This window comes from Chiloscyllium plagiosum, chromosome 27 (genome assembly GCF_004010195.1).
Source record: "Chiloscyllium plagiosum isolate BGI_BamShark_2017 chromosome 27, ASM401019v2, whole genome shotgun sequence".
In the NCBI taxonomy this organism is placed as follows: domain Eukaryota; kingdom Metazoa; phylum Chordata; class Chondrichthyes; order Orectolobiformes; family Hemiscylliidae; genus Chiloscyllium; species Chiloscyllium plagiosum.
The window spans coordinates 49,157,007-49,179,994 of NC_057736.1; the positions used below are offsets into that span (position 1 = coordinate 49,157,007).

The following is a 22,988-nucleotide window of genomic DNA, read 5'->3' on the forward strand; positions in this document are numbered from 1 at the left end:
GGAAATGTTGGCGGATGATTTGGTTTATGCGAAGGTTGGTAGGGTGGAAGGTGGGCACCAGGGGCGTTCTGTCCTTGTTGTGGTTGGAGGGGTTGGGTCTGAGGGCGGAGGTGCGGGATGTGGGTGAGATGCGTTGGAGGGCATCTTTAACCACGTGGGAAGGGAAATTGCGGTCTCTAAAGAAGGAGGCCATCTGGTGTGTTCTATGGTGGAACCGCTCCTCCTGGGAGCAGATACGGCGGAGGCGGAGGAATTGGGAATACGGGCTGGCATTTTTGCAAGAGGTAGGGTGGGAAGAGGTGTAATCCAGGTAGCTGTGGGAGTCGGTGGGTTTGTAGAAAATGTCAGTGTCAAGTCGGTCGTCACTGATGGAGATGGAGAGGTCCAGGAAGGGGAGGGAGGTGTCAGAGATGGTCCAGGTAAATTTAAGGTCAGGGTGGAATTTTCTAATCTCCCAGAAATGCCAGGCAACCAAGAGATTTGTGAAACTAAAAAACTGGAAGAAATTAGTGTTAGTAAAGAGTTATTGAAAAGTTAATTGGTTTGAATTTTCATATATCCGTTTTACTAGAAGAGCTGCATTCCAGAGTATTACAGGAAATGGCACAGTGTGTGACTGGCAACGTTCTTTCAATGTCCAATAAATTCTGGAAAGTCCTTCAGACTGGAAATTAACAAACGTAATATTACAATTGAGAAGGGAAAGAGAGTGAATGGAAACCTACAGGCAAATTAGTTTGACTTTGGTGAGAGCGGAAATGTTGGATTGCTTTGTAAACACAATAACAAGGAACATGAGTCAGCAATTCAGCTTGAGTCTACTTCACTGGTCACATTTTGACCTCAACTCCACTTTGCTCACTCACTCTTCATCACCTGTCAACCCATTACTAATTAAGAATCTGTCAAACTCCTCAAATTTATTTAATGTCCCAACATCCACCATGCTCTGGGATAATGAATTCACAGAATAATGACCCTTTCAGAGAAGTAACTACTCCACATTTCTGTCCTAAGTCTACCCCATTCTAAAACTATGACTTCTCATTCTAAGTTGCCCCACATAAAGTAGTAGTCATACGACACGGAAACAGACCCTTCAGTTCAACCAGAGCGTGCTGAAAATAATCCCAAACTAAACTAATCCCACTTGACTGCTCCTGGCCCATATCCTTCCAAACCTTTCCTATTCATGTATCTATCCAAATTGTAATAGTAACCACTTCTGCTATTTTCTTAGAAGTACATTCCACATGCGAACCACCCTCTGTATAAAAAAAAAGCTTTCTATGTATTTTTAAATCTCTCGCCTCTCACCCTAACAATGTGCCCCCTAGTCTAGAAATCCCCATCCTAGGGAAAAGACAACTACCATTATCTCTGTCTAATTCCCTCATTATTTTATAAACTACTATCAGATCATATGTCAACCTCCTATGCTCCGGTGTAAAAAGTCCCAGCCTAAACAGCCATTCTTTGTAACTCCCACCCTCCATACCCAATAGCATGATGGTAAATCTTTTTTTAACCTCCTGCTTCCTATAACTGGGGGACCAGAACTGCACACAGTATTCTAGAAGAGGCCTCGCCAATATCCTGTACAATCTCAAAATGATTTCCTAAGTCCTATACTCAAAGGACTGAGCAATGGAGGCAAGTGTATCAAAAGCCTTTTTAACCATGCTGTCTATATGTGACACAAACTTCAAAGAACTATGTACCTGCACCCTTTGGTCCCTCTGTTCTACAACACCTCCCAAGGCCCTACCATTAATTGTCTACCTTGTTGTACCAAAATGCAATATCTCACATTTATCCAGATTGAACTCCGTCTGCCATTTTTCAGCCCTTGGATCCATCAAGAAGCCCTAGCAAAACTGGAATCAAGGGTATCGGGGCAAACTTATCCATGCGAAAGTGATGACTGTGGATGCTGGAGATTAGAATCGAGAGTGTGGTGCTGGAAAAGCACAGCAGGTCAGGCAGCATCCGAGGAGCAGGAGAATCGATGTTTTGGGCAAAAGCCCTTCAGGAAGACTATTCCTGATGAAGGGCTTTTGCCAGAAAAAACTATTTATAGAAAGCAAGAATTATCAACAGTGCCAGAAGGCCCACTGAAGATGTTACCTGGTAGGGTGACGAAACGTCTGGAAATGAGCCTTCCAGCTCAGCGAGCAAACTTACATCTATTTTAGAATCATCTGCAAATTTGGCTGAACTCAATGGCATGCCACTCATTAGCATCTTGCAACCAGAAAACAACACTTAGCCTGACTTTCTTTCTGTTGGTTAGTCAATCTTTTATCCAAGCCAGTAAATTACCCCAACCCTATCTTATCCTGTGTATTAACCTTACCAAAGTCCAGATATCCTAAATCGACATGATCCCCATTGTCCATACTGCTTGTTCAATTTTTGAAGATCTCTAGCAAATTAGTCATAAATGATTTACATTCCTTCAGAGTCAGCATGGTTTTATGAAGGATCAAACATGTTTGACTAATTTGCTGGACTTCTTCAAAGGTGTAACATGCAATATGGATAATAGGGATTCTGTTGATATAGTATATGAGACTTTCAGGACAGACAAATTATGTAATACTGTACCTTTAATTCTTGTAAAATAATGGTACAATTAAACAGTCACATGGATTTATAAATGGGAAAGTATGTTTTTCAAACGTGTTGAAGTTTTTTGAGGATGTAACGTGTTAATAGTTAAACTTAAAGCAGTGATGTGGTGTGTTTAGATTTTCAGAAGGCTTTTGATAAGGTCCCACGCAGAAGATTAGTGAACCAAATTAGAACATAAGATGGGAGGTTATATACTTGTTGAAACTTGGTTAACAATAAGCAGAGAATAAAAGAAAATAGATAATTCGAAATGTGTGGAAACTCTGCAATACCTGTGGAGTGCACAGAAGTAACATTTCTATATCTGCGACCCTTGTTTAGAACTTTCAACCATTGCCACATCCCATGAGTGATTTTATTTAAAAAAAAAAACACCATTCAATCAGATTCAGGGATCTGATTGTGCTTTAGCTTCATTTTCCTCTCAAATCCGTGATTAATCCGTGATGGGCGACACGGTGGCACAAGTGGTTAGCACTGCTGCCTCACAGCGCCTGAGACCCGGGTTCAAATCCCGCCTCAGGCGACTGACTGTGTGGAGTTTGCACGTTCTCCCCGTGTCTGCGTGGGTTTCCTCCCACAGTCCAAAGATGTGCAGGTCAGGTGAATTGGCCATGCTAAATTGCCCGTAGTGTTAGGTAAGGGGTAAATGTATGGGTGGGTTGTGCTTCGGCGGGTCGGTGTGGACTTGTTGGGCCGAAAGGCCTGTTTCCACACTGTAATGTAATCTAATCTAATCTAATCAATGAAAATTCTGTCAGTACCTTCTTTCTAGAGAGAAATCAAAAACTAATGACCTTCCAGAGGGAAATAATTCCTTCTTATGTTTATCTGAAATAGGAAACGCCTTATCTTGAAACTGTCCTGCCTAGTTTTAGGTGGTGTCAGGAGGGAAGACATCCTCAGAGTATCTACCCAGGCAAGCCCCTTCAATTTTAAATGTTTCAATAAGATCAGGAGGAGAACAATGGCCTAGTGGTATTATTGCTGGACTGTTAATCCAGAGATCCGGGTAACGTTCTGGGGAACTTGGGTTTGAATTCTGCCACAGCAGATTCCTGGTGGAATTTGAATTCAGTAAATATCCTGAAATAAGAATAGAACATGGAACAATACAGCACAGAACATGCCCTTCGGCCCTCTATGTTGCGCCAACCTGTGAACTATTCTCAGCTGATTCCCCCTACACTATCCCATCATCATCCATGTGCTTATCCAAGGATTTTTAAATCTCCCTACTGTAGCAGAGTTGACTACATTGGCAGGTAGGGCATTCCACACCCTTATCGCACTGAGTAAAGAACCTGCCTCTGACATCTGTCTTAAATCTATCACCCCATAATTTATAGTTATGCTCCCACGTACAAGCTGATGTCATCATCCTAGGAAATAGACTTCCACTGTCTATCCCATCTAATTGATGACCATGAATCCATTGTCGAATGTTGGAAAAACCCATCTGGTTCACTAATGTCCTTTAGGAAAGGAAACTGCCATCCTTACCTGGTCTGGCCTGCTTGTGACTCCAGACCCACCGCCGTGTGGTTAACTTGTAGCTGTCCTCTAGATGGGCAATAAATGCTGCCAAGGCAGTGATGCCGTGAATTAATAAAGAAAACAAAATTGTACATTCTGCTGAACCTCCGGAATCAAAGGCTAGCTTAACCTATCATAGTCATACAGCATGGAAATAGACACTTCAGTCCAACCAGTCCATGCCAACCACGTTCTCAAGCTAAACAAGTTCCACCTGCTGGTGCTTGGCTGATATCCCTCCAAACTGTTCCTTTTCATGAACTTATCCAAATGTCTTTTAAACATTGTAACTGTATTTGTGTTTACTACTTTCTTTGGTTCATTCCACACACAAACTACTGTGATTTAAAAAATATGTTGCCTCATATTCTCTTTAAATATTTCTCCTCTCACCAAAGTATGCCCTCTATTGTTAAATTCCCCCAGCCTGGGGAAAAGACCCTTGTCATTCAACTTATCTGTGTGTCTCATGATTTTATAAACCACAATAAGGACACCCCTCAATCTCCTACATTCCAGTTTATAAAGTCTGCCTTTTTGTGTCTGAAACCTTCTGTTTCTGGTAACATCTTGATAAATTATTACTGAACCCTCTCCAGTTTAATAATATCCCATAACAGAGTGACCAGAACTGCTCACAATACTCGAGAAGCGACCTCACCAATGTCTTGTGCAACCTCAACATGATGGCCCATCTCATATACTCAAGATCTGAGCAATGAAAGTATGTGTACTAAATCAATCTGTGATGTAAAGTTCTAAGAACCACTTACTTTAACCCTAAGTCTCTCTGTTGTACAACAGTACCATTAATTGTATAAATCTTGTCTTTGTTAGTATATTACCAAGATGCAATACCTCACATTTATCCAAATTAAACTCCATCTATCACTCCTCAACCCATTGACCCAATTGTTCAAGATCTCTTTGCAATCTATGGATGACGCTCTCCCCTGTCCACTATACCACCAATTTGCAAACTTACGAGCCATGTTTCCTATATTCTCCTCCAAATCATTTATATAAATAACAAACAGATGTGGAACCAGTATCGATCCAGAAGGAACACCACTACTCACTGGCTTCCAGTCTGAAAAATAATCCTCCACCACCAACCTCTGTCTCCTACCATAAAGCTAATTTTGTATCCAATTGGCAAGTTCACCCTGAATCTCATGTGATCTAACTTTATTGATTAGTCTCCCATGAGGAACCTTGCCGAAGGCTTCACTAAAGTCCAAGTAAACAATGTCTACCATTCTGCCCTCATCCATCTTTTTGTTTACATCATTAAAAACTCAATCAAGTTTGTGAGAGACGATTTTCCTTGCTGTTTATCCTTGTCTCTCCAATTGCATGTAAATCCTTATTCAGTGGAGCGGAGCATTCTCACTCAGATGTGTGTATACCTCAGAGCATTTGCTGTCACACTGATCTTTGAACTATTTTCTCACAGAATAGGCAAATATTCTCTTAGCATTTTCAAAGATTGATGACATTCAGGTCTTCATAAGTCAGGCAGTTGTCAAATCTTGAAATCCGCTGTGGGCACCGAGGTGGTTCAGTGGTTAGCACTGCTGCCTCTTTGCACCAGGGTTCTGGATTCAATTTCAGCCTTGGGTGACTGTGTGGAGTTTGCACATTCTCCCCGTATCTGCATGGGTTTCCGGTGCTCCGGTTTCCTCCCAAAGTCCAAAGATGTAAGTGTCAGGTGAGTTGGCCATGCTAAATTGTCCATAGTGTTAGGTGCATTAGTCAGAGGGAAATTGTTCTGGGTGGGTTACTCTTCTAAGTGTCGGTGTGGACTTGTTGGGCTGAATGGCCTGTTTCCACACTGTAGGGAATCTAATCTAAATCCAAGTCCAACCCTGTGTCTGGGTTCACTTCTCTTACACCTGACTGAAAATCTGTCTCAAAGCATCCCATTAGACAGCTTTTTTATTTCAAGAATCAACTTTTAAAACCTTCCTTGAACTGTTTCTAGTGCAAGTATGTCCTTCCTTTGGTAAGGAGACCAGAATAATACACAGCACTCCATGCGAGGTCTCACCGGTACTCTGCATAATTTAGCAAAAATTTCCTAATTCTATATTCCGTTTCTGCAATGAAGGCCAACGTTTGGTTTCCTTAATTACTTATAATAACATCCAAAATATCTTTCTGCAATGTGTAGTCACTTCAGTTACATAGATACTGTTATCGGCACTTTATATCTGCCTCAACTTGCTGACATTTTTGTTGTAAATATGCCTGAAGCACAGTTGGTCCCTTCGTCAGAGGTATTATTATAGGTTGTACAGTAAATAGTTTGGTCCTATTGTTGATCCCTCTGGCGCTTGTATAGTTGTAGCTCGTCAGTATGAAAATGACCCATTTATTATGACTGTTTCCTGTTAATCAATCCTCTATTCTTGCAAATGTATCATCCTGAAATCCTGAACTCTTACCTTGTGCAGCAATTTTTTTGATGTGGCACCTTATCAAAGGTCAACTTTAAATTCAAACACATTTTGAATTCCCCTTTGCTTGTTAAATCCTCAAGAACACTAACAGATTTGTGAAACGTTATTTGCATTTTTACAAATTATCAACACGGTTCTGTTTAAGATTTTCTAAATATAGAAACACAGAAAATAGGAACAAGAGTAGGCGATCAGCCCTTCGAGCCTGCTCTGCTGTTCATTATGATTATGACTGATCACCCAGCTCGAGCTTTTGTTCCTACTTTTCCACCATATCCTTTGATCCTTTTAGCCCCAACTGCTATATCCAACTTCTTCTGGACCCACCCCCCCATTATCAGGAACAGCCTTCATTCATTAACCCTGTCTAGTTGTTAGAATTTCATAGATTTATATCAGATTCTCCCCAATCTCATTCTTATGAGGTCCAGCAAATGTCCTAACTGATTCAACATCTCATGTCAATTCTGTCATGCCAGAAATTAGTCTAATCAGCGTTTGCTGCACCCCTCAAATCCTGCATACTGTCCCAAACATAATCTCGCCAAGATCCTGTATAATTGCAGCAAGACATTCCTTCTCCTGTACTGAAATCCTCTTGCTATGAAAGCCAACATACCAGTTGCCTCCTTGACTGTTTGTACACCTGCATGCTTATTTTCAGAGACTAATGTGCAAGAATATCTAGGTCTTGCACATTTCCCCCTCTCAATTTATAGCCATTCAGATGATTTTCCACCTTCCTGTTTTTATCTACATTATCCCTCATCTGCCATGCGTTGACCTACTCGTTTGACTTGCCCAAATCAGACTGAAGCATCTCTCCATCTCTATTAAGCTTAGTCTCCAAATGAGAGGGTTAAACAATAAAGGGAGAACTAGCCATTTGGATACCGGACTGGCTTGAACGTAAGAGACAGAGGGTGGTGGTGGAGGATTGAATCAGACTGGAGGCCTGTGAACAGTGGTGTGCCACAAGAATTGTTGCTGGGTCCAATACTTTTTGTCATTTAATTAAATGATTTGGATGTGAACATAGGAGGTATGGTTAGTAAGTTTGTAGATGACCCTAAAATTGGTGTAGTGGACAGCCAAGAATTTACTTCACAGTACAATGGGATCTTGATCAGATGAACTGAGAAATAGCAGGTGGAGTTTAATTTAGATAAATGTGAAGTGCTGCATTTTTGGAAAGGCGAGTCAGGGTTGGACTTCTACACTTAATGGTAAGGTCATGGGGTGTGTTGCTGAACAAAGACCTTGGAATGTAGGTTCATAATTCCTTGAAAGTGGAGTGGCAGGTAGACAGGGTAGTGAAGGAGGTGTTTGGCATGCTTTCCTTTATTGGTCAAAGCATTGAGAACAGGAGTTGGGAAATCGTGTACAGGACATTGGTTAGGCCATTTCTGGATTACTGCGTTCACTTCTGGTCTCTCTGCTATAGGAAGTGTGTTGTGAAACTTGAAAGGGTTTAGAAAAGATTTACAAGGATGTTGCTAGGGCTAGAGGGTTTGAGCTATAGGGAGAGGCTGAATAGGCTGGGGCTGTTTTCCCTGGAGGGTCGGAGGCTGAGGGGTGACCTTACAGAGGTTTATAAAATCATGTGCGGCATGAATAGGGTGCATAGATAAGACCTTTTTCCTGCGGTGGGGGAGTCCAGAACTAAACGGCATAAGTTTAAAGTGAGAGGGGAAAGATTTAAAAGAGTCAAATGGGGCAACATTTTCATGCAAAGAGTAGTGTGTGTTTGGAATTAGCTGCCAGAGGATGTGGTAGAGGCTGGTACAATTACAGTGTTTAAAAGGCATCTGGATGGGTGCTTGGATAGGAAGGGTTTTAAGGGATATGGGACTAGGTTAATTTAGGATAATTGGTCAGCCTGGGCGAATGGACTGAAGGTTCTGTTTCGATGCTGTACAGCTCTGTAACCGCAGGTGCTGGAAATCAAACAAAAACAGAAATTGCTAGAAAATCTCAGCAGGTCTGGCATATCTATGGTGTGAAATCAGTTAACATTTCAGGCCCAGTGACCCTTCTTCAGAACTGATGGTAGCAAGAAGTTGGTTTTATGCCGACGATAGGGTTGGGTGAGGGTTAAGGAGTAAACTAAAGAGAGAGAGAATAGTTGGACAGACAAAGGTGTGGATAATGGTCAGTGTAGAAGATGCTAATGGGGACGATGAGTGGCTAACAATGGGTAGTAAGTAATGGCAGACCAAGTGATAACACATTGGACCAGCTAATCTAATTTTTTACATTTTTACATTTTACATTTTACGTTACATTACAGTGTGGAAACAGGCCCTTCGGCCCAACAAGTCCACACCGCCCCGCCGAAGCGCAACCCACCCATACCCCTACATTAACCCCTTACCTAACACTACAGGCAATTTAGCATGGCCAATTCACCTGACCTGCACATCTTTGGACTGTGGGAGGAAACCGGAGCACCCGGAGGAAACCCACGCAGACACAGGGAGAACTTAGTGTGGAAGTTTCCTGATTCTTTCTCCTTCCCTTGGATGCTGTGTCACACTTGTGCTTTTCCAATATGCTGGTACTGTGCAGAATTTAGGGAGTTTTAGAAGATTAAAACTAATGCACCACTGTCTTTGCGGTCGCTTTCTTTCAGACCTTAAAATGCAGACAGTCAGGTCCAAAGTTGTCAGATTTTACTCTCGTTAGTATTCTTTAATGGCTTGTGATTTCTTTAAATAGTTTTTCTTTTCCTCCTAGCTCACTGTCCCAAATGCTTTTGATTGAACTTGCAATGCTTTTTGTGTTTTATATTGTGAAGACACATACAAAATACTATCACAAAGTCTCTATTATTTTGTTTCTATTTCCTTTTCATTCCTTGGGCTTTCCCACTAAGGGACATCTGCTCACTATTGCTCCACATTTCCCTTTTTATGTACTGGGAGGAACTTTTTCGATATTTCTTCATTTTCATTGTACTCCAGAGTGTACCTGTTGATTATTTTTTAGCCGTCCTACTGATTCATCAGATGAGGTAATCAGGAGGTTTCCTTGCCTGTGTTCAACCTGAAGCTGTGAGACTTCATGGAGTCCAGACTCATTGTTGAGGACTCCCAGAGGAACTCCCTCCTGACTGCGTACCACTGCGCTGCCACCCTTACCTCAAGTTCACCTGGACCATCTCAGAAACTTTCCTCCCCTTCCTGACCTCTTCATTGCCATTTCCGGCGACAGACTCAACACGGGCATCTACTTCAAACCAACCGCCTCCCACAGCTATCTGGACTACAACTCCTCCTTGCTCCCAATTTCTTTGCCCCTGCCACATCTGCTCCCAGGAGGACCAGTTCCACTCCAGGACATTCCTTCAAGTATCACAATTTCCCCTTCCACGTGGACGACAATGTCATACAACACATTATCCTCTGCCATTTCCGCCACCTACAAACAGACCCCACCATCAGAGATATATTTCCCTCCACACCCCTATCTGTGTTCCGCAGAAACCCTTGTTCTGTCCAAGCCCCCCACCAACCCACGTTCCACTCCCGGTACCTTCCCTTGCCAAGCACATGCGAGTCTTGGGCCGCCTCCACTGCCAAGTCCTAGTCACCCAACACCCAAAGGAAGAATGCCTCATCTTGCGAGCATCCAATCACAGGATCAATATCGATTTCATCAGTTTCCTCATTTACCACCCCCAGCTAACTCGGATCCAACCCTCCAGCTCGTCACCGCCCTTTTGAACTATCCTACCTGTCCATCTTCCTTCCCATCTATCCATTCCACCCTGCTCTACGATCTAGCATCATCAGCCCCCATCTTCATCTACATATCGCATTCTCAACTACCTTCCTCACAGCCCCCCCCTTCCTCCCATTTATCTCTTAGCCCCCTGGGGTCCCCCCACATTCTGATGAAGAGCTTATGCTCGAAACGTCGATTCTCTTGCTGCTCAGATGCTGCTCCTTTTCTAGGACCTCACTTTTTGACTCTGATCTCCAACATCTGCAGTCCTCATTTTCACCCACCTCTGCTGGATCTGTCCTGCCAGTGAGACAGGACGTATCCGGGGATGTGATGGTTGTGCCTAGGATGTAGTCATACTCCTGGAACCATATGTTACAGATAAGGTCAGGCTGTTGCTTGATTAGCATGTGAGACAGCTCTCCCAATTTTGCCACTGGCCCCCAGATGTTAGTGAGGAGGACTTTGCAAGGTCAACAGGGCTGTTTCTGTTGTTGTCTTTTCCAGTGCCTAGCTTGATGCCAGGTGATCCATCCGGTTTAGCAATTGAGAGTCAATCGCATTGCTTTTGTCTGGAGTCGCACAGACCAGATGATGATGGCAAATTTCCTTCCCTGAAGGACATTAGTGAACCAGATGGGTTTTTCCAACAATTGAACATGATTTTGTGGTTATCATTCAACCTTTAATTTCAGATATTTATTAAATTTAAATTCCACATCTGCCATAGCAGGATTCAGACACTGGTCCCCAGAACATTATCTGGGTCTTTACATAAATAGTCTAACAATAATACCACTAGACCATTGTCTTCACTGGCTGTGGAAGCATATGGTATACTTGCCTTTATTAGTTGAGTCATCGGGTTTAAGAACAGGGTAATTATGCTGAAACTGTATAAAGTTGAAACTTTATTGCTGGAACAGCACAGCAGGTCAGGCAGCATCCAGGGAACAGGAGATTCGACGTAACTGTATAAAACATAGCCACAGCTCGAGTACTATGTGCAGTTTTGGAATCCACATTATTGGAGGAATGTAATTACATTGTAGAGGGTGCAGAGGACAATTACTAGGATGTTGCCTGGGCAGGAGAGTTTTACTTATGAGGAGTTTGGGGACAGAATTTGGGGTTGTTTCCCTTACAACAGAGTAGTCTGAGGGGAGAAATGAATAAGATGTATGAAATTTGAGGGTGTTGGTAGGATCGACAGGAAGAAACCTTTCCCTTGATAGAGGGACCAATAACCTGGGGCAGAAGTTTGAGGGAATGAGGAGAATCTTCACCCAGAGGGTAATGGCAATCTGGAACTCACTGTCTGTAAGGATCATAGAGACAGAAACTGTCATCACATTCAAGAATCATCTAGATGTGCATTTGTGATCCAAGACACAGAAGATATTGGCCAAAAGCTATAAAATGGGATTAGAACAGTTAGGTTTCTTTTGTCCATGCTGTTTGATCGGTTGAAGGGCCTTTGTCTTTGCTGTAGATCTTTAATGGCTATAAACCCCTTTTTTTTGTAGTCCTATTCTCATTTTTACTGTGAACTAACATTATCAGAACTAATGTGCAGCTCCTTCCTGTCCCAGCACTTGTGCCAATGTCCCATTAAGTTGTATACCTCCAGCCTTGGACCTGGTGTTACCGCTGCTGCTCAATACTGGTCAGTAGCTTTATGTGGGATGGGACCTAATTGGCACTTGATCTAGCAGTCAATCTTGCTGGTTGGGTGGGCAGGAGGGGACTTGCTCTTAAACAGGTCAGCCCTACACTTTGTTGTAAAAATGGAAAGTCCATTCCTTGTCTCCATTTCTTGTCCTTCATAAATTTATGATAAGAGCAATCTGCATGAATTATTCTGACTTTTTTAACTATTAGTCTTTATTTTCTTAGCTCCTGCATCGCTTTCCTAGGAGTATTTTTGATTACACAGAGTAAGAAGAAGAAGATGTTTGAACCGTATGTCGTGATGGATGTGATTCCAGGTTAGTGACAAATAGTGAAGAGAGAGTGTGTCAATGAGATAGAGGAAATGCCATCTACTATCAAAACCCTTCGTAATTTTTCAAATCTATATTCTCTGCTTTAAGTAGAATAATTGCAATTTGTCCATATCTCCACAATGATTAGTCTTTCATCTGATACCATTCTAGTTACTTCCTCTCTACGCTTTTTCCAGTGCTTTTGGCATTCATCCCAAAATGTGGTGTGCAGCTTTGGTTACAGTCCACCAGTTGATGATTCATATAAATTCCATATAAAAGATTCATACAAAGTATCCTTGCATCTGTACTCTCTCTGTTCACAAAACTAAAGGGCCTGAATAATTTTTAAAATCAGTTTTATCAAATTGTCTTACCATCTTAAAAAACTTGTGGACGTGCATCTCTGGATCTTTGTTCCTACACCCCCTTATAAAATTGCAAAGTTGACTAATATTGCCTGGTATCAGTTTTTATTCCAAAGTGCTTTTCAGCAATGTATCGTTCAGCATGTGTCTGCCCATTTCACCGGTTGAAGTTGCTATCTGTTGCTATCCTAACTGTGGTTTATCACAAATGAGTTCTGTGTTTACTGCAGACTTCGTAATGATGACCTGGGATCCAAGTTATTGAAATATATCAGAAGAGCAGCGTCCTAATACTGTCTTTTTTTGAGTTTAGATGGGGAGGGACATCATAACCTCTATTTGCACTGTTGGAATTCGATGTAGCCCATTGCTTTTAGGACATTCAGTGCATTCAATGAACCCCACCATACCCTTTCCCCATAACCCTATATTTACCTATATTTACCATGACTAATCCACCTAGTCTACACGTCCTCCTCTATAGGCACCTTTATCATAGCTAGTTCGCCTAACCTGCACATCGTTGAACTGTAGGAGCCACCTGGAACACCTAGCATGTCCACAAGCTCCCCTCCAGTCTGAGAAATAAGCTTGTCACTATTTGCATTCTATCCCTTAACTGATTTCCATTTCATGACGCTCGTCTTTGTAAGTATTGCTATAGTCTCGCAATATTAATACTTTGTTCTTTACAGCTTTCTGATTTCTACCTCCATCTCCTTTCCATTTGGTAGTATAATGTTTCCACATTGCCATCTGCTCATGAAAATAGATTCTCTATTTTAGTCATTGAGTTCATTATCCCTTTCTAATGGTGTAATTATATCTTTGATTAACATTGACATCTTCCATTCCCGGCATCATTTCTCTGATTTACACTGAATACATTGCAGCTGTAAATAATACATCCCTCCAGTTGATGTTTGAGTCAAATTTCCAATACTGCTGACATATATTTCCATGTAGCAACTGCACTTATTTATCATGCCAATCTTGGTCTCTCTAACATTTCTTGCTCTGTTTGATCACTCCTATTAGTCAGAGTTTTCCAGCCTCTCTGGATGATATGAGCACGGGCACCAGTTTTTTTTTCTGCCTGTTAATTTTGAATGTCTGTCTTTCTGTACTCCCCTTTTCACTGAGTTTTTGTGCATTTTATTTCAACCGTCTCATTTTATTCTGTTTCTCCTTTCTTTGTGAATTTAATTTCATTTTCCCACAATTGGCCTATCTGTAAGGGCATTGATTCCAGCTCAGATATGTGCAAACTATCCACCACCTATCCTGGAGGTGGACTGGGGCCTTCAGTCTGCACTGATTATTAAGTTGGATATTAAATTCCTTTCTTTTCCTGATCCACTGCTCACTGGGGTAGGATCTGAATACTGCTAACTTTGAGTTCTTCCTTTTTAATTTACTTCTGAACTTCCTATTGCTCGAATGATTGAAAGTTTGACTGTAGGATCTTAGTCCTGTGTTATTGGTTTCCTCGTGTGTTATTCTCCAAAAGATAACTGTACTTAAACAGAGTTCAAGTACACACTCCTTTGTGAGAGCTTTATTTGTTAGCTACATGCCTTAAAACCTGTACTGAGCCACATGTGCTGTCCATATTTATACAACCAATTTGTGCCCCAATTAACTGTATATACACTAACTTCTTGTTGTTCATTCCGTTCAGTGTCAGGTAGTCCTTCAGCCTTCGTTAAATGATGACACATAGACCATAACTTCTGACTTGCCTGTGTCCATCTAAAATGTACAGCACCCTCTTACTGATATCCTTTCTCCTGACACCAAGGAGAAAACCATCCTTTGAGCATGTGCAGCTGTGCCAGTCCATCACACTGAATATCACATTCCTCTGATCACTGCAATTCAGCACAGTTGTTTGCTATCAAATGCTGTGCGTGTGTATGGATTGCACTCCCAGGCCATTGATACCTCATGAGTACTCTTTGTTTAAAAACTAGTTTGAAATTGTTGCAGTCAGGATTCCTGCACTGTCTACCTGTTCTGACCCGACTTGATGGCCACTTGCTCACTCAATTCTCTTGGACTCTGTAGCTTTGGGGTGACCACCTCCTGAAGTCTGTTGTTCAGGAAGTCCTCAGCATGGGCAAGGCTCCCAGAGATTCTGGAAATCCTGGACATGAGTCAGAGCAACTAGAAAGGGGAGAGCTTGCTGCAAATGCAAGGTTCATGGCAGAGCTCTCCGATTGCCATGAAACGTGCCAGGCACAAGTCTCTACTACCTAGTCAACATATTCTGAAGTTGTAACCACCAAGTTCTATTATTTTTCCCCAATTTCAAATCCTTTAATGCTCCTTCGCTGTCTCTGCCCATGTGCCTTTCCTTTCTTTGACAGCACTGATTTGCTAAGACCTGGTAATATCTGAACCTTTTGTTTTTCCAGGACTGAGGAGCATGTTTGATAAGAAGAGCCCAGTACAGCCAGAACTCAGTGGCTCCTTCTCCTATGGCACCTTGGAGAACAGTGGTAATCCTGCCAATAATCAGCAGCTACCAGAAGCTCATCAGGAACCCAATTCAGTTCACTCAGTCATGGAGTCAAAGTTGGAGTGAACTGAGCCCAACAGGAGATAGTGAAACCTGGCCCACTCCCAGTTTCTCACGAATACTGCAGCCTGTGGTGGATGGAGCAGCATGACTGCAGATTGGACCAACAGTGTCTCTTCAGTTCCTGTTCTGCTGCTCCTGGGTTTGTTGGCGCAACAGGAAATTTGTACTTGCACTATACGCAGAATGCAACCATGGACTGGGTCCTGGATCCAGCCAGTATTCTGAGATCCCCAATCTACTCCTCACCCTCATTCAATTGGTTTATCTGCTTTACTCCTGGGTCTTGCGTGGTTACCTGGGTTACTGCCCAGCTCCTGACTTGACCAGTAGTCAGTCTCGAGCTCCTGCAAACAGTGGGGTTCTTTTTTGAAAATGGAAAGCTTCAGGTTTATCAAGTTATTTAATGTATTTGCTTTGTGCTGTACGAAACAGAGTTCCTGTTTTGATTTGGGAGCGTTCATGTTTTAGTTTTTTTATATATAAAGATTAGTGCTGATGGCTTTCTGCACTTAATCCCAGTGAATGAAGAAAACTGGTCTGAAGATTAGGGAGGCAAATAAATCAAAGTGAGCGTGAACTGCCATGCATTTGGAGCTCATTGCATTCAAGGCAGAATCATGTGTACACAATTAGTTGGCGTATATAGAGAAAAACAGATGAGAGGGAGGAGACAGATGGAGGGTGAAGGAGGGACATGATTGGAGATGGGCTGGTGGACATGGAGACCAAGAGTTGCATGTGGAGATGGATGGAGGGCTGCTGGGTAGATGCAGAGGAGTGTGGGGATGATAGTGTGTTGGAGACTGATTTGTGTAGGAGAGGGTTAGGTGGCCCGGGTCAGTGTTCTTTTCCAGTAGCAAATGGCCTTTTGCTAGCTCTTTGCAAAAGCGTTCATTGACTTATGGGTAAATGTGTGGAGCATGAGAGCTGACAGTGAGAGTCTGCAGGGCGATTCTTCTACTGTGCCCACACTGACAGTTTAGAATTATTAAATAGTAACACCACCTCAGCAGTTATATTCACCTCACCTCTCGAGTTTTGTTCTTTTATCCTTTTTTGGATCAAGACGATGTTATGGGACATTTAGATGTTACACTTTAAGGGATAAATGATACCTTGACACTAAAAGCAATTTAGAGGCTAGTATCAGTAGGATCTCTGTAGACCCTGTGTAGACAGGGAACGATACTAATGAAAATGTTCTAAGAAGGCCTTGGATGGTGACAGTGTAGGGCAGAGATTGAAAAATGAGTATTCAGCAACACCTCGGGTAAGATTGATTGATTGTTTATACCCTGACAGGTTGAAGGGCATATGATCCAATGACACAGAAGGAACATCTTTATCTCTGTATGAAGGAAGATTGGAATATAGATAAGAGGGTGCTGATAGTATAAGGGTAATCATGCATGCTAAAGAGGCTTGCTTCAGTCTGATAACTCAGACAGATCTCTCCCTGCTTCGCTTGAATAAAACCTTCATAAAATCATTTTCTTAGTCTCCATTAGATTATCTTGTTATGGGCCAGGCTGGACCCCCTTAAAACATTTCAAGGCAGCAGCTTGGGCCCTAACTTTGCTAGATGTTTTAAGCAGGTGTAGAGTGCATATTCCAGGACTGATGCAGCTGGCCCACCCACTTAGTTTTAAACAAAACAATTTATTGCAAGATTACCAAATGAAACACAAACAAAAGCGAACAGAATACAGAATAACGTAACCTATGGGAAAATCCAATAGATTATCCCAACTTTATGATCTTGTTCTAAATACTTGTAACAATCCCCATAAATGCCCCTTTGCAAAAAAGGTAAAATCAAACACAAGTTCTTACAGGAGAGAAGGCAGAGTGATTCAGCATGGAACAGTTTTGACAAGCAGCCTCAAAACTGACTACAGCTCTGAACCCAAACCCAACCAGATCAGAGAAAAGCTGAGCTGAGAGAACTGTCACTTATCTTTCATTGTACAAATTTTTTTAAACTTAAAAGCTTCTTCAAATGGATCAACTCCAGACATTTTGGAACCTGTTTCTTTACGACCTGCTGGGAAAAAAAAATCAAGGACAACAAAATCTTGTTAAAGGAGCAGCATTGTCGCACTTTAAAAAGCAACACACCTGGAATGAGGTCAGCAGCTGAGTAGGCCCAGTAGAACCCCACAATCAGTGAGCAGGTTATTTTTTTGCAGGTGCTGTTTGACAACATGGTTGGTGACTCCGTTGTCATTTTACTGGTGATGGAGTGGTAATTGGCAGTGTTGGGTTTGTCTTGCTTTTTAAGTACAGGTCAAACCTGGGTAATTTTGATTTTAAATGCTACTAACAGCGATGCTAAACGTATGCCCCCAAATGTATTAACCGGGGCCCCTGGATTATTTAATTCAGTGACAATTCCACAAGGCCATTTCAGTGTGCAGGCTGAAAGGACTTATTGTGAAGCTGTTATTGAGAGCATCACCACCAACATCCAGACTATCTGTCTGAAGTGTCAGTTTCCAGCTCTCCAGTAATGTCAACAAAAACAAAACTCTGCTTCTCTTAGAAACATGGAATATAAATAGAAACAGAGGTACTCAGCAGCTTGACAGCATTGAGAGGGACGGGGAGAAAGGCAGACACTGTTCCACCCGGATGACCTTTCAGCTGAATGCCTCCTTGGGTTGCTCCCAGTTATTTTGGCTGAAACCTGAGTGTCAGTCAATTGGGAAGGGTTCCTGGTTGTGTGGCAGAGATTTGATATGAACACTTTCTGGTGTTATGTTGAAACACATGCTGCCATTGCCGTTCTGAGGGTGTACCTTCGTCGGGACTGTGTAAATTTTGAGAATGACAGTGATGCTTACAAAGCTGAGGGCTGGGTATGGCATTGGTGCTCTGTGTGACTTATCTAATGTACAAAACAGCTTTTGAAATGCAATAGTGAATGCCTGAAAGCATTCCAGGCCGTGATATGTGCCTACAGTGAGTGACAGTCAACAGAAGCCAGCCTCTGTCAGCCCTCTTAATAGAGAGGGGGAGGAAACTCAGAATTAATGTTCTACAAAAATAATCCCCAGATTTAAAATGACCCTAGCTCTTCAACATACAGCACTGGCACAATATACGGCATTCAGTCAACAGACAGACCTTCGACTAATAACATTTAGTGCTGGTCACACCACTATTAAGGGCTACACGACAGAAAAACGGGTGACTGTCAGGAAGACCAGTAAGTGTGGTCTGGCAGTGCAGGAGACCCCTGTGGCCAATCCCATCTCAAAACAGGTATACCACTTTGGATATTGTTGGATAAGTCCTCTCAGGAGAAAGCAGCAGCTGCAGCTAGATCTGTAGTGCCATGACCACACCACTATTGTATAGCGGGAAAGGTTGAAGCTTAGGCAAATGGTCATAATGGGGGACTCTTATATCCATGACAGGAATTTCTGTGGCTGTGAATGAGACTCCAGAATGGTGCATTGCTTCACTGGTGCCAGAGGCAAGTATGTCCCAGCGGGCACAGGATATTCTGAAGGGGGAGGCTGGGCAATCAGAGGTACTAATGACATAGGCAGGAAAAGAGTTGAAGTCCTGAAAAGGGATTTTAGGGAGTTAATTAGGAAGTTATAAAGCAGGACCTTGATGGTTGTAATCTCAGGATAACTCCCTGTGCCACCTGCCAATGAGGCTAGGAATAGTAAGGTAATACAGTTGAACTGGTGTAGGAGAGTGTGCTTCAGAAATCTAGGTCACTGGTATCTCCTCCAGGCAAGAAGGACTGTTGCCCCTAAATTGAGCAGCACCCACATATCTGCAAGATTTTCTAGTGCCACTTGGGAAGATTTAAACTAGTGTGGCAAAGGGGGTGGGAACCAGAGCTGCATGTGGAATGTTTGAAGAGAAGAGTAGGACTGAATTAAGACCGTATGGTAGGAAGAACAGGCAGGGCCAGGTTAATGATCATGGTGGGTTGAGAGGTCTGAAATGTATTTATTTTAATGGAAAGAGCATAACAGGTTAGTGAGAGACTGCATTAGTACATGGGGCTACAATGTGGTAGCCATTACAGAAACCTGGTTGAGAGAAGGGTAGTTCAACATTCCAGGGTTTTTCAAGCAGATGGAGAGGAGTGGGAAATTGTATTACTGAAGAAGGTAAATGTCACAGCTGTGCTAAAAGAGGACTCCTTGGAGAGCTCATCCAGTGATGACATATGGGTAGAGTTTAGGAATTTAAAAAAAGTGCAATCACTGTGAAAGTATTATACTATAGGCCTCCTAATGGCTAGCTGGGAAATGGAGGAACAAATATATGTCAGAACATCATGGAAAGATGTAAAAATAACAGGATGTTTATAAGGGGTGATTTTAACTTCCCCAGTTTTGACTGGGATTGCCTTAGCTCCAGGCATTTAGATGGGCCAGAATTTGTTGGGCACATTCAGCTTAGCCAGATGATCAAAGTTTCAGTGGGGGTGCATTTTGGGAACAATGATCATAAGTCTGTAGGATTTAAGATCATTATGGGTAAGGATAACACTGGTCCTCAGGTGAAATTGATAAACTGGGAGAAGGGAATTGCAACATTATTAGGCAAGGACTGGAGAAATTGGATAGGGAGTGGCGGTTTGAAGGTAAATCCAAATCTGACATGGGAGAGTTTTAAAAGCCAGCTGGTTGATCAGAGTTCAGGACCAGTATGTTCCTGTGAGAGTGAAAGATAGCGATGGCAAGATTTGGGAACCCTGGATGATAAGAGATACTGAAAGGTTAGTCAAAAAGCAAGTGTATATAAAGTTTAGGAAACTGAAGTCAGACATGGCCCTTGAAGTATATAAAGGAAGCAGAAAAGAACTTGAACAAGGAGTCATGAAATGTCTTTGGAAAGTAGTATTAAGGAGAACCTCAAGGCATCTTGTATATGTATTAGGAGCAAAGGGTAACTAGGGAAAAGACAGGTCCATTCAATGACAAAGGGGGGGAATTTATGCATGGCATTAGAGGAAGTGGGTGAAGTCCATTTTAAACCAAGGGGAAAGATATTGCTAATGGTAAGATAAGTGAGGGGTATGTTGATATTAAGAAATGAGGTGTGTTGGGTGTCTTGCAAAACATGAATGTAGATAAGTCCCCAGGGCCTGATGGAATCTATCCCAGGTTACTGAAGAAGGCTATCGTAAGGACAGACTGACTGGCAGAGGGGGTGGGGTGGCCCTGTTGGTAAAGAATGATATTCAGTCCTTTGTGCGGGGGCACCTAGAATCAGGGGATGTAGAGTCAGTATGGATAGAGCTGAGAAATTCTAAGGGTAAAGATCCTAATGGGAATTACCTACAGGCCCCCAAACAGTAGCCAGGATGTAGTGTGTAAGTTGAATAAGGAGCTGAAATTGGCCTATCGCAAAGATATTACTACAGTTGTTATGGGGAATTTCAACATGCAGGTAGACTGGGAGAATCAGGATCGTACTGGACCCCAAGAAAGGGAGTTAGTGGAGTGCCTCCGAGATGGATTCTTAGAACAGCTTGTGCTGGAGCCTACCAGGGAGAAGTCAATTCTGGATCTGGTGTCGTGCAACAAACTGGATTTGATCAGGGACCTCGAAGTAAAGGAGCCATTAGGAGGTAGTGACCATAATACAATAAGTTTTAATCTGCAGTTTGAAAGGGAGACGGTAGAATCGGAAGTGACAATATTTCAGTTGAATAAGGGGAACTATGGAGCTATGAGGGAGGAGCTGGCCAAAGTTCAATGGTGCAATACCCTTGCAGGGATGGCAGTGGAACAACAATGGCAGGTATTTATGGGTATAATGCAGAAGATGTAGGATCAGTTCATTCCAAAAAAGGAAGAAAGATCCTAAGGGGTGGCAGGGGTGGCCGTGGCTGACAAGGGAAGTTAGGGACCATATAAAGACAAAAGGGAAAAAGTATAACATAGCAAAGATAAGTGAGAAATCGGAGGACTGGGAAGCTTTTAAAGAACAACAGAGGATAACTAAAAAGGAAATATGCAAAAGAAAAAATAAGGTACGAAGGTAAACTGGCCAAAAATATAAAGGAGGATAGTAAAAGCTTTTTTAGGTATGTGAAAAGAAAAAAAAGTCATGACTAAAATTGGGCCCTTGAAGACAGAAACGGGTGAATTTATTATGGGGAACAAAGAAATGGCAGAAGAGTTGAATTCGTACTTTAGATCTGCCTTCACTGGGGAAGACACGAGCAATCTCTCAGTGCCTGAAGGATCTGAACTGAAGGGAATTTATATTAGGCAGGAAATGGTGTTGGAGAGACTGTTAGGTCTAAAGGCTGATAAGTCACCAGGGCCTGATGGTCTACATCCCAGGGTACTGAAGGAGGTGGCTCTAGAAATTGTGGATGCGTTGGTGATCATTTTCCAATGTTCTATAGATTCAGGATCAGTTCCAGTGGATTGGAGGGTGGCTAATGTTGTCCCACTTCTTAAAAAGGAGGGAGAGAGAAAACAGAGAATTATAGACCAGTTAGTCTGACATCAGTGGTAGGAAAAATGCTGGAGTCAATTATAAAGGACGAATTACATCTGGATAGCAGTAACAGGATAGGTCAGATGGACTTATCAAGGGGAAATTATGCTTGACTAATCTGGAATTTTTTGAGGATGTAACTCTGAAGATGGACAAGGGAGATCCAGTGGATGTAGTACACCTGGACTTTCAGAAAGCCTTTGATAAAGTCCCACATAGGAGGTTAGTGAGCAAAATTAGGGCACATGATATTAGGGGCAAAATACTGACATGGATTGAAAATTGATTGGCTGACAGGAAACAAAGAGTAGTGATAAACGGCTCCCTTTCAGAATGGCAGGCGGTGACCAGTGGTGTGCCACAGGGATCAGTGCTGGGACTGCCGCTTTTTACAATGTACATTAATGATGTAGATGAAGATATTAAAAGTAATATTAGCAAATTTGCTGATGACACAAAGCTGGGTGGCAGGGTGAAATGTGAAGACGATGTTAGGAGAATACAGGGTGACTTGGACAGGCTAGGTGAATGGATGGCTGCATGGCAGATGCAGTATAATGTGGATAAATGTGTGGTTTTCCACTTTGGTGGCAAGAACAAAAAAAGAGATTACTACCTAAAATGGAGTCAAGTTAGGTAAAGGGGCAATACAATGAGATCTAGGTGTTCTTGTACATCAGTCAATGAAAGCAAGCATGCAGGTACAGCAGGCAGTGAAGAAAAATAATAGCATGCTGGCCTTCATAACAAGAGGAATTGAGTATAGAAGCAAAGGGGTCCTTCTGCAGCTGTACAGGGCCCTGGTGAGACCGCACCTGGAATATTGTGCGCAGTTTTGGTCTCCAAATTTGTGGAAAGACATTCTGGCTATTGAGGGAGTGTAGCGTAGGTTCATGAGGTCAATTTCCGGAATGGTGGGACTATCTTAACGATGAAAGATTGGAGTGACAGGGCTTGAGTTTAGAAGGCTGAGAGGGGATCTGGTTGAGATGTATAAGATTATTAAAGGATTGGACACACTGGAGGCAGGAAGCATGTTTCCGCTGATGGGTGAGTGTTGAACCAGAAGGCACAGTTTAAAAATAAGGGGTAGGCCATTTAGAACAGAGTTGAGGAGAAACTTCTTCACCCAGAGTGGTGGGTGTATGGAATGCTCTGCCGCAGGAGGCTAAGTGTCTGGATACTTTCAAGAAAGAGTTGGATAGAGCTC

At 42.4% G+C, this 22,988-nt stretch overlaps 1 protein-coding gene across 1 annotated transcript in view; it reads left to right on the forward strand.

Annotated features, from left to right (window-relative positions):
* nipal3 (NIPA like domain containing 3) overlaps window positions 1–16,784 on the forward strand; it is a 58,706-nt gene extending 41,922 nt beyond the window's left edge. The window contains exons 10-11 of the mRNA XM_043717986.1: window positions 12,255–12,346; window positions 15,129–16,784. Of these exons, the coding sequence (XP_043573921.1) occupies window positions 12,255–12,346; window positions 15,129–15,298 (262 nt within the window). The 3' untranslated portion in view covers window positions 15,299–16,784. The remainder of the gene's footprint in view (window positions 1–12,254; window positions 12,347–15,128) is intronic.
* Window positions 16,785–22,988: the final 6,204 nt, after the last annotated feature.